The sequence below is a fragment of the Eubalaena glacialis genome, chromosome 2, assembly GCF_028564815.1.
Source record: "Eubalaena glacialis isolate mEubGla1 chromosome 2, mEubGla1.1.hap2.+ XY, whole genome shotgun sequence".
NCBI classification, from domain to species: Eukaryota; Metazoa; Chordata; class Mammalia; order Artiodactyla; family Balaenidae; genus Eubalaena; species Eubalaena glacialis.
Window position 1 is genome coordinate 132,674,862 of NC_083717.1, and position 12,536 is coordinate 132,687,397.

The following is a 12,536-nucleotide window of genomic DNA, read 5'->3' on the forward strand; positions in this document are numbered from 1 at the left end:
AGAGACACAGAGAAAGAGATGAACCGAACCACTGATAACTTTCTGGATGCCACACTGTCAAGCTATACTTCCTGCAATTAAATTCCAGATTTCTGATGCTTTTTAACAGTTCTGCTTTACAAGCTATTTTAGGTAGATTTCTGATTCTTGCAACCAATTATTGAGCTAAACATCTGCTCCTTGATTATACCTGCTTTAAAAAAAACATTTTTTTTTACTGCAGTATAGTGGATTTACAATATTGTGTTCCAGGTGTACAGAATAGTGATTATTTTTGCAGATTATATTCCAATATAGATTATTACAAGATAATGGGTATAATTCCCTGTGCTATACAGTAAATCCTTGTTGCTTATCTATTTTACACATAGTTCCTGTTAATGCCATACCCCTAATTTGTCCCTCCTCACTTCCCCCTCACCTTTGATGATGGCAGGTTTGTTTTCTAGGTCTGTGAGTCTGTTTCTGTTTTGCATATTACATTCATTTGTATTTTTTTAGATTCCACATGTAAGCAATGTCATAAGTATTGTCTTTCTCTGTTTGACTTCACTAAGCATGATATTCTCTAGGTCCACCCATGTCACTGCAAATGGCAGTTATTTCATTTTTATGGCCAGGTAATATTCCACTGTGTATATATACCACATCTTCTTAAGCCAATCATCTGTTGATGGGCACTTAGGTTGGTTCCATTTCTTGGCTATTGTAAATAGTGCTGCTATAAACATTAGGGTGCATGAATCTTTTTAAATTAGTGTTTTTGTTTTCTCTGGATATATACCCAGGAGAGGAATTACTGGATCATATGGTAGTTCTATATTTAATTTTTTAAGGAACCTCCCCAGTGCTGCACCAATTTACATCCCAACCAACGGTGTATGAGGGTTCCCTTTTCTCCACACTCTCTCCACCATTTATTGTTTGTAGATTTTTTGATGATGGCCATTCTGACCTGTGTGAGGTGATATCTCATTGTAGTTTTGATTTGCATTTCTCTGGTAGTTAGTTGAGAAATGATGTTGAGTATCTTTTCATGTGCCTGTTAGCTATCTCTGTCTTCAGAAAAATGTCTTTTCAAGTCTTCTGCCCATTTTTTGATTGGACTGTTTTTTTTTTTTGATAGAGTTCTATGAGCTGTTTAAGTAGTTTGAGTATTAACCCCTTGTCAGTTGCATCGTTTGCAAGTATCTTCTACCATTCCGTATGTTGTGTTTTTGTCCATGGCTTTCTTTGCTATGCAAAACTTACACGTTTAATTAGGTCCCATGTGTTTATTTTCGCTTTTATTTCTTCTGTATTGGTAGACTGATCCAAGAAAATATTGCTACAATTTATGTCAAAGACTGTTTCACCTATGTTCTCTTCTCAGAGTTTTATGGTCTCATGTCTTATATTTAGGCCTTTTAACCATTTTGAGTTTACTTTTGTATATTGTGTGAGAGAATGTTCAAATTTCATTCTTTTCCATGTAGCTGTCCAGTTTTCCCAGCACCACTTGTTGACGAGACTGTCTTTTCTCCATTGTATATTCTTGCCTCCTATGTCATAGATTAATTGATCATAAGTGTGTGGGTAGTAGCTGCATCTTTTAAATGTTTAGTTTGCAACTATGGAAATAATATATGTACTGCCTAATATAAAACTGGGGCACTCCAAAAAGGTGAGGCTCTCAAGGGAGAGGGACTATATAAGTTGTAACATCTTAACTACTTTCCAAAGACACACTTGGTTTTAGTCAATAGTAATAGCTAATGTTTACTAAGCACTTCTTTTAGGCCAGACAGTTTCAAAAGCTGTACATGCATGATTTCAACTACTGTTCATAACAAATGTAGGATATATTAGCGTACATTTTACAGATAAGGAAATTAAGGCACAAAGAAAGAGATTAAGTAACTTGTTAAGGTCACACAGTCAATAAGGGGATAAAAGGTATGATCTACTATTTAGATTAAATTGACACTTGGAAAAGAAAGAATATATGCATTCATTTAAAACTCACTTCAAATTTTTATTGAATGCCTATTATGTACAAAGTACTGGTTTAAACTAAAACTGGTTAATATCAATGTTACAAATATAAAGTCTTCTTAAATATCACTATTCAAAATAAATCTTCCTTTCTGCGGTAAACACACACGTGAAGATGTACTTTCAAATTAAGTTTTTCAATTTCCAAAATACCTCCTTTAAAACAGAAGGGAATAATAAATTCCAACAATGCTATTTTCAATGCATTAACTATTTTAAAGTACACTGGAATATTTGAAGATGGCTTGCTGCAAAGTGGACTCACTCACATGAAAATAAACCTTGATTTCATAGGGAAGTCTACATTAATAAATACACTGCAATTAATTAAATGGATATGTAAGTAAGTTACACACACATATCTAAAAAAGTAAAATGACAATGAGAGGAGTTTTTCATGGAAGGTGATGAGTCACCATGGATTCTGCTTCTCTTGATTTTCTGAGCAGAGCTTGCTTGAGGGCACTAATTTTCTCATCAAGTTCAGCCAGTGAATAGTTCTGCTGTAAACAATAACACAAATTGCTGAAGTATCTTAATGCAGATAAAGTTCTAAATGTACTATAAATATATAAAATATCCAAAAGCATGGTAAATACCCTTTTCTCATGAGAATTTTAAAACTGAACTATATATTAATGTTGACTATACTATAAATTTAAAGACATAAAACAAGGCTTAAATATTTTTTTCTTTTGCTTGTCTAATGACTAAGCTCTCCTGGAACTTTTATACTTTTTGAAAGGATTGTAAAAACATTTTTTCAACTGACTATTCTCATAATCAATAGTAAAAAAAAAAAAAAAAGTATTTACGACTAGTTTAACTGCTTAAAATAACTGGAAATTCTCTTTTGCTAGATTAACTTCAGTCAACTACCTCTCCTGGAAAAAATGGATACTCTCAAATTTATTCAAAATTTTACAATCAAAAAAAATAAGTAGAGGGGGATCAAGATGGCAGAGTAGGAGAATGTGGAGCTCACCTCCCGACACAAACACATCAAAAATATATCTACATGTGGAACAATTCTCATGGAAAACTAACTGGAACCTGGCAGAAGAACTGTACAACCAAAGCTGCAAGGAAGATCTCCTCTACGAAACCAGGTAGGACAGGAAAAAAAAAACACATCAGGTCAGGACCTGTGCCCCTGGGAGGAATATGTAAGGAAGAGAAGGTTTGCATGGGTGGACCCTGGCATTGGGGAGCAAGCAGGTTAGGCCACAATCCTGAATTCCAGTCCTGGGGTCCTGCACAGGGGTAAGAAGTGCCCTTGCCTACTGGGAAATCCACTGGGACAGAGAGAAGGGCTGGAGAAGCCTAGACTCTACCCAGGAGGAGTACATGTGCTGGCTTCCCAATAATCAGGGTGGAGAGAGCCTTGCACTGGTGGATGCTGCCTCATTACACTTCCTAATCCGAAGGGGTGAACACCCCTGGCCCTGTTCACTCCACACCACAGCCTGCAAGATCTGGGCCAACTGAACACTGGGAAAAGACTCGGTCTAGCAATGCAGAGACAGAACAGGGTGCCTAGAGTATGACCCAGGTGGGGCAGGGGCAGCCATTGTCAGAGCACTCAGGAACACAGTGTTTCGTCTCCCAGTGAGAGTGCCCTGGAATGTCCAGTCCACACTGCAGCTTAGTGCTAGATTCTAAGAGAAGACTGCCACAGAGGCAGCCCAGATCTCAGGCAGCAGTGCAGCCACCTCAATTCCTGCAGTCACAACACTCCTCCATGCCATACCTTTGCACTCGATCTGGGACAAATACAGTACAGGAAAACATGCAGCCTTGGGCTGCTTCTAAGCAGAACCACAAATACCTACACAGGCAGAGCATAGGTTCTCTCTGACTGCACGGGCCTCACTTGCTTCAGCAATCACCTCCTTGGGGCAGGGTACACACTCAAGGGCAAAGGAGCCTGATCTAACCCAACCCTCTGGTCTTCTACAACAACTGTGAAATAGACCCCACCCTTGACAGGGCGGTGACAGCAACAGCAGAGGGAAAGCCCTGCCTCACACCCTGCACAGGCTTTAGATACTCCAATGCCAACCACATCCCCTATAAAGGGGATAATGGCCAGCACACGCAGAGGAAAGACGTGGCTGTCATCCATACTAAAACCATCCCTTGCACCAAAGACACTGGATACAGTTTACACAGGAACGTCCCCAGGTAGAAACAATCCTTCAAGAAGACCACAGTAGATAACTTTCTGCCTCTATGAATTTCGGAGAAAGTTAAGTAAAATATATAAAACAAATACTAACAGACATAAAAGGAGAAGTTGACTATAATGCTAGGAGACTTTAACAGCCCACTGACATCAATGGACAGCTCATCCAGACCAGAAATCAGTAAGGCAACAGAGGTACTAAATGACACAATATACCAGTTGGACTTTTAATTGATTTCTACAGGATGCTACATCCAAAAAATCCAGAATACACGTTCTTCTCAAGCACGCATGGAATGTTCTCCAGGATAGACCATATACTAGGTCACAAAACAAGCCTCAACAAATTTAAGAGGACAGAAATTATTTCAAGTATCTTTTCTACTGAAAATGGTATGAAACTAGAAATCAACCACAGAGACAAAAACAGGAAAAGGAGAGTAAATAACATGCACTAAAAAACCAATGGGTGAATGATGAAATCAAAGAAGAAATCAGGAAATACCAAGACAAATGGAAATGAAAAACACAACTTTACAACATCTATGGGATGCAACAAAAGCATTTCTAAGAGGGAAGTTCATAGGGATATAGGCCTTCCTCAAGAAAGAAGAAAAATCCTAAACAACCTAACCTACCAGCTAAAATAATTAGGAAAAGAACAAACAAAACCCCAAGTCAACAGAAGGAAGGAAATAATCAAGATGAGAGGAAATAAATAAAAGAGGTCAAACAAAAATACAAAAGATCAATAAAACCAAGGTGTGGTTTTTTGAAAAGACGAACAAAATCAACAAACCTTAAGCCAGGTTCCCCAAGAAAAAAAGAGAGGACCCAAACAAAATAAGAAATGAAGAGATATAACAACTGATACCACAGAAATACAAAAAATAATAAAAGAATATTATGAACAGTTATATGCCAACAAATTGGACAAACTAGAAGAAATGGACAAGGTTCTAGAAACACAGCCTGCCAAAACTGAGTCAAGAAGAAACACATAATTTGAACAGACCAATCACTAAAAGTGAAATAGACTCTCTAATTAAAAAAAAAAAAAAAAACTCCCTGCAAACAGAAGTCCAGGACCAAACGGATTCACCGGAGAATTCTACCAAACATAGAAAGAAGAACTCATACCTACCCTTCTCAAAGAGGAGGGAACTCTCCCAAATTCATTCTATGAGGCCACCATCACCCTGGTACCAAAACCAGAAAAAGACACTATAAAATAAGAAAATTACTGGCCAGTATTTCTAACAAATATAGATGCAAAATCCTCAACAAAATATTAGCAAACCGAATCCAACAATACCTTCAAAGGATCACGCACCATGATCAAGTGGGATTCATTCCACAGTCACAAGGATGGTTCAACATATGCAAATCAATGTGATACACCACATTAACAAAAGGAAAGACAAAAACCGCATGATCATCTCAATAGAGGCAGAAAAAGCATTTGAAAAAATTCAACATCTATTCATGATAAAAACTCACAAAGTGAAAATATCTCACCAAAATAAAGGCCATTTATGACAAACCCACAGCCAACAGAATATTCAAGGGTGAAAAGCTCAAAGCCTTCCTGCTAAATTCAGGAACAAGCCAAGGATGCCTACTCTTACCACTTCCATTCAACATAGTATTAGAAGTCCTACCACAGCAATCAGACAAGAAAAAGAAATAAAAGATATCCAAATGGGAAGTGAAGAGTCAGAATTGTCACTATTTGCAGATGACATGGTACTCTATATAGAGAACCCTGAAGTCTCCACACAAAAACTATTAGAACTGATAATGAATTCAGTAAGGTAGCAGGATACGAGATTAATATAAAGAAATCTATTGCATGTCTTTACACTAATAATGAAATATCAGAGAAAAATTTTTAAAAGGCCCATATAAAAACGTGTCAAAAACAAAACAAAACAAAAAAAAAACCTAGGAATAACTTAACCAAGGAGGTGAAAGACCTATATGCTGATAAAATGGCCATACTTCCCAAAGCAATCTACAGATTTAATGCAATCTCTATCAAAATACCTATGACATTTTTCACAGACCTAAAACAAATAAACCTAAAAGTTACATGGAAAAACAAAAGACCCAGAATTGCCAAAGCTATCCTGAAGGAAAAGAACAAAGCTGGATGTATAACACTTCCAGACTTCAAACTACACTAAAAAGCTACAATAACCAAAACAGTGCTGTATTGGCAAAAAAAACAGACATATAGATCGATGGAACAGAACAGAGAACTCAGAAATAAACCAATGCACCTATGGTCAATTGATCTACAGACCAGGGAGGCAAGAATACACAATGGAAAAAAGACAGTTTTTTTTGGTGGGGCTAATGGCAGACTCCAGGAGGGCTAAAGCCAAGAACTACTTCCCAGTACTTCTGCTGCCAGTGTCCATGTCCCTGTGGTGAGACACAGCTGCCCCCCACCTATGCAGGAAACCCTCCAACACTAGCAGCCGTGAGGCTGACAGGGTCTTGGTGCGCTGGGGGGGGTGTCAGGCCTGTGCCTCTGAGGTGGGAGAGCTGAGTTCAGGACATTGGTCCACCAGAGACATCCCGGTCCCGCATAATATCAATCAGCAAGAGCTCTCCCAGAGATCTCCGTCTCAACGCTAAGACCCAGCTCCACTCAACGACCAGCAAGCTCCAGTGCTGGATAACCCATGCCAAACAACTAGCAAGACAGGAACACAACCCTACCCATTAGCAGAAAGGCTGCCTAAAATCATAATAAGTTCACAGACACCCCAGAACACATCACCGGATGCAGTTCTGCCCACCAGAAAGACAAGATCCAGCCTCATCCAACAGAACACAGGCACCAGTCCCTTCCACAAGGAAGCCTACACAACCCACTGAACCAAACTTACCCACTGGGGGCAGACACCAAAAACAACGGAAACTACAAACCTGCAGCCTGTGAAAAGGAGACCCCAAACACAGTAAATTAAGCAAAATGGGAAGACAGAGAAACACACAGCAGATGAAGGAGCAAGGTAAAAACCCACCAGACCAAACAAATGAAGAGGAAATAGGCAGTCTACCTGAAAAAGAATTCAGCATAATGATAGTAAAGATATCCAAAATCTTGGAAATAGAATGCAGAAAACACAAGAAACGTTTAACGAGGAACTAGAAGAACTAAAGAGCAAACAAACAATGATGAACAGCACAATGAATGTAATTAAAAATTCTCTAGAAGGAATCAATAGCAGATTAACTGAGGCAGAAGAACAGATAAGTGACCTGGAAGATAAAATAGTGGAAATAATTACCACAGAGCAGAATAAAGAAAAAAGAATGAAAAGAATTGAGGACAGTCTCAGAGACCTCTGGGACAACATTAAACACACCAACATTCGAATTATAGGGGTCCCAGAAGAAGAAAAGAAAGAAAAAGAAAGAAGGGACTGAGAAAATATTTGAAGACATTATAGTTGCAAAGTTCCCTAATATGGGAAAGGAAATAGCCACTCAAGTCCAGGAAGTGCAGAGAGTCCCATACAGGATAAATCCAAGGAGAAAGATGCCAAGACACATATGAATCAAACTATCAAAAATTAAATACAAAGACAATATATTAAGAGCAGCCAGGAAAAAACAACAAATAACATACAAGGGAATCCCCATAAGGTTAACAACTGATCTTTCAGCAGAAACTCTGCAAGCTAAAAGGGTGTGGCACGACATATTTAAACTGATGAAAGGGAAACACCCAGCAAGGATCTCATTCAGATTCGAAGGAGAAATCAAAAGCCTTACAGACAAGCAAAAGTTAAGAGAATTCAGCACCACCAAACCACCTCTAACAACAAATGCTAAAGGAACTTCTCTAGGCAGGAAACACAAGAGAAGGAAAAGACCTACAATAATAAACCCCCCAAAATTAGGAAAATGGTAATAGGAACATATATATCGATAATTACCTTAAATGTAAATGGATTAAATACTCCAACCAAAAGACATAGACTGGCTAAATGGATACAAAAACAAGACCCGTACATATACTGTCTACAAGAGACCCACTTCAGACCTAGGGACACATACAGACTGAAAGTGAGGGGATGGAAAAAGATATTCCATGCAAATAAAAATCAAAAAAAGCTGGAGTAGCAATTCTCATATCAGACAAAATAGACTTTAAAATAAAGACTATTACAAGAGACAAAGAAGGACACTACATAAGTGATCAAGGGATCAATCCAAGAAGAAGATATAACAATTCTACATATTTATGCACCCAACATAGAAGCACCTCAATACATAAGACAAATGCTAACAGCCATAAAAGGGGAAATAGATGGTAACAAAATAATAGTAGGAGACTTTAACACCCCACTTTTACCAATGGACAGATCATCCAAAATGAAAATAAATAAGGAAACACAAGCTTTAAATGATACATTAAACAAGATGGACTTAATTGATATTTATAGGACATTCCACCCAAAAACAACAGAATACACTTTCTTCTCAAGTGCTCATGGAACATTCTCCAGGATAGATCATATCCTGGGTCACAAATCAAGCCTTGGTAAATTTAAGAAAATTGAAATCATATCAAGTATCATTTCTGACCACCACGCTATAAGACTAGATATCAATTACAGGAAAAAATCTGTAAAAAATACAAACACATGGAGGCTGAACAATACGCTACTAAATAACCAAGAGATCACTGAAGAAATCAAAGACAAAACCAAAAAATACCCAGAAACAAATGACAATGAAAACACGACAACCCAAAACCTATGCGATGCAGCAAAAGCAGTTCTAAGAGGGAAGTTTATAGCAATACAATCCTACCTCAAAAAACAAGAAACAACTCAAATAAACAACCTAACCTTACACCTAAAGCAATTAGAGAAAGAAGAACAAAAAAACCCCAAAGTTAGCAGAAGGAAAGAAATCATAGAGATCAGATCACAAATAAATGAAAAAGAAATGAAGGAAACGATAGTAAAGGTCAATAAAACTAAAATCTGGTTCTTTGAGAAGATAAACAAAATTGATAAACCATTAGCCAGACTCATCAAGAAAAAAAGGGAGAAGACTCAATAGAATAAGAAATGAAAAAGAAGTAACAACTGACACTGCAGAAATACAAAGGATCATGAGCAATTACTACAAGCAACTATATGCCAATAAAATGGACAACCTGGAAGAAATGGACAAATTCTTAGAAAAGCAAAACCTTCCGAGACTGAACCAGGAAGAAATAGAAAACATAAACAGACCAATCACAAGCACTGAAATTGAGACTGTGATTAAAAATCTTCCAACAAACAAAAGCCCAGGACCAAATGGCTTCACAGGCAAATTCTATCAAACATTTAGAGAAGAGCAAACACCAATCCTTCTCAAACTCTTCCAAAATAAATATACCAAAGGGAGGAACACTCCCAAACTCATTCTATGAAGCCACCATCACCCTGATACCAAAACCAGACAAAGATGTCACAAAAAAAGACAACTACAGGCCAATATCACTGATGAACATAGATGCGAAAATCCTCAACAAAATACTAGCAAACAGAATCCAACAGCACATTAAAAGGATCATACACCATGATCAAGTGGGGTTTATCCCAGGAATGCAAGAATTTTTCAATATATGCAAATCAATCAATGTGATACACCATATTAACAGACTGAAGGATAAAAACCATATGATCATCTCAATAGACACAGAAAAAGCTTTCAACAAAATTCAACACCCATTTATGATTAAAAAAACCCTCCAGAAAGTAGGCCTAGAGGGAACTTACCTCAACATAATAAAGGCCATATGTCACAAACCCACAGCCAACATTGTTCTCAATGGTGAAAAACTGAAACCATTTCTACTAAGATCAGGAACAAGACAGGGTTACCCACTCTCACCATTATTATTCAACATAGTTTTGGAATTTTTAGCCACAGCAATCAGAGAAGAAAAAGAAATAAAGGGTAACCAAATCGGAAAAGAAGTAAAGCTGTCACTGTTTGCAGATGACGTGATACTATACATAGAGAGTCCTAAAGATGCTACCAGAAAACTACTAGAGCTAATCAATGAATTTGGTAAAGTTGCAGGATACAAAATTAATGCACAGAAATCTCTTGCATTCCTATACACTAATGATGAAAAATCTGAAAGAGAAATTAAGGAAACACTCCCATTTACCACTGCAACAAAAAGAATAAAACATCTAGGAATAAACCTATCTAGGGAGACAAAAGACCTGTATGCAGAAAACTGTAAGACACTGATGAAAGAAATTAAAGATGATACCAACAGATGGAAAGATATACCATGTTCTTGGATTGGAAGAATCAACATTGTGAAAATGACTATACTACCCAAAGCCAATCTACAGATCCAATGCAATCCCTATCAAACTACCAATGGCATTCTTCACAGAACTAGAACAAAAAATTTCACAATTTGTATGGAAACACAAAAGACCTCAAATGGCCAAAGCACTCTTGAGAAAGAAAAACGGAGCTGGAGGAATCAGGCTCCCTGACTTTAGACTATACTACAAAGCTACAGTAATCAAGACAGTTTGGTACTGGCAAAAAAACAGAAATATTGATCAATGGAACAGGATAGAAAGCCCAAAGAGAAACCCACACACATATGGTCACCTTATTTTTGAAAAAGGAGGCAAGAATATACAATGGAGAAAAGACAGCTTCTTCAATAAGTGGTGCTGGGAAAACTGGACAGCTACTTGTAAAAGAAAGAAATTAGAACGTTCCTTCACACCATACACACAAATAAACTCAAAATGGATTAAAGACCTAAGTGTAAGGCCAGACACTATAAAACTCTTAGAGGAAAACATAGGCAGAACACTCTATGACATAAATCACAGTAAGATCCTTTTTGACCCAGCTCCTAGAGAAATGGAAATAAAAACACAAATAAACAAATGGGACCTAATGAAACTTAAAAGCTTTTGCACAGCAAAGGAAACCATAAACAAGAGTAAAAGTCAACTCTCAGAATGGGAGAAAATATTTGCAAATGAAGCAACTGACAAAGGATTAATCTCTAAAATTTACAAGCAGCTCATGCAGCTCAATATCAAAAGAACAAACAATGCAATCCAAAAATGGGCAGAAGACCTAAACAGACATTTCTCCAAAGAAGATATACAGATTGCCAACAAATACATGAAAGAATGCTCAACATCTTTAATCATTAGAGAAATGCAAATCAAAACTACAATGAGGTATCACCTCACACCAGTCAGAATGGCCATCATCAAAAAATCTACAAACAATAAATGCTGGAGGGGGTGTGGAGAAAAGGGAACCCTCTTGTACTGTTTGTTGGTGGGAATGTAAATTGATACAAGTATTATGGAGAACAGTATGGAGGTTCCTTAGAAAACTAAAAATAGAACTACCATATGACCCAGCAATCCCACTACTGGGCATATACCCTGATAATACCATAATTCAAAAGGAGTCATGTACCACAATGTTCATGGCAGCTCTATTTACAATAGCCAGGACACGGAAGCAACCTAAGTATCCATCGACAGATGAACGGATAAAGAAGATGTGGCACATATATACAATGGAATATTACTCAGCCATAAAAAGAAATGAAATTGAGTTATTTGTAGTGAGGTGGATGGACCTAGTCTGTCATACAGAGTGAAGTAAGTCAGAGAAAAACAAATACCGTATGCTAACACATATATATGGAATCTAAAAAAAAAAAGAAAAAATGGTTATGAAGAACCTAGGGGCAGGACAGGAATAAAGACGCAGATGTAGAGAATGGACTTGAGGACACGGGGAGGGGGAAGGTTAAGCTGAGACGAAGTGAGAGAGTGGCATGGACTTATATACACTACCAAATGTAAAACAGATAGCTAGTGGGAAGCAGTCACATAGCATAGGGAGATCAGCTCGGTGCTTTGTGACCACCTACAGAGGTGGGATAGGGTGGGTGGGAGGGAGATGCAAGAAGAAGGAGATATGGGGATATATGTATATGTATAGCTGATTCACTTTGCTATAAAGCAGGGAGGAGATATGGGGATACATGTATATTTATAGCTGATTCACTTTGTTATAAAGCGGAAACTAACACAGCATTGTAAAGCCCTTATACTCCAATAAAGATGTTAAAATAAAAGAAAAAGAAAAAAGACAGTCTCTTCAGCATGTGGTGCTGGGAAAGCTGGACAGCTACATGTATATCAAGTCACTCCCCCACACCATATAGAAAAGTAAACCGAAAATGGTTTAAAGACCTAATACAGGACATGACACCAATAAAACTCCTGGA

The 12,536-nt window shown here is 37.5% G+C and overlaps 1 protein-coding gene across 3 annotated transcripts in view; it reads right to left on the reverse strand.

Annotated features, from left to right (window-relative positions):
* Positions 1–1,993: 1,993 nt before the first annotated feature.
* MBIP (MAP3K12 binding inhibitory protein 1) overlaps positions 1,994–12,536 on the reverse strand; it is a 35,518-nt gene continuing 24,975 nt past the window's right edge. The window contains exons 9-10 of one of the 3 annotated variants that reach the window (XM_061182459.1): positions 5,364–5,418; positions 2,495–2,537 (exon numbers count right to left, since the gene is read on the reverse strand). In XM_061182459.1, coding sequence (XP_061038442.1) covers positions 5,395–5,418 — 24 coding nt within the window. In that variant the 3' untranslated portion in view covers positions 2,495–2,537; positions 5,364–5,394. Of the gene's footprint in view, positions 2,538–5,363; positions 5,419–12,536 lie in introns of all 3 variants that reach the window. The other 2 variants (XM_061182458.1, XM_061182457.1) reach the window with 2 other exon arrangements.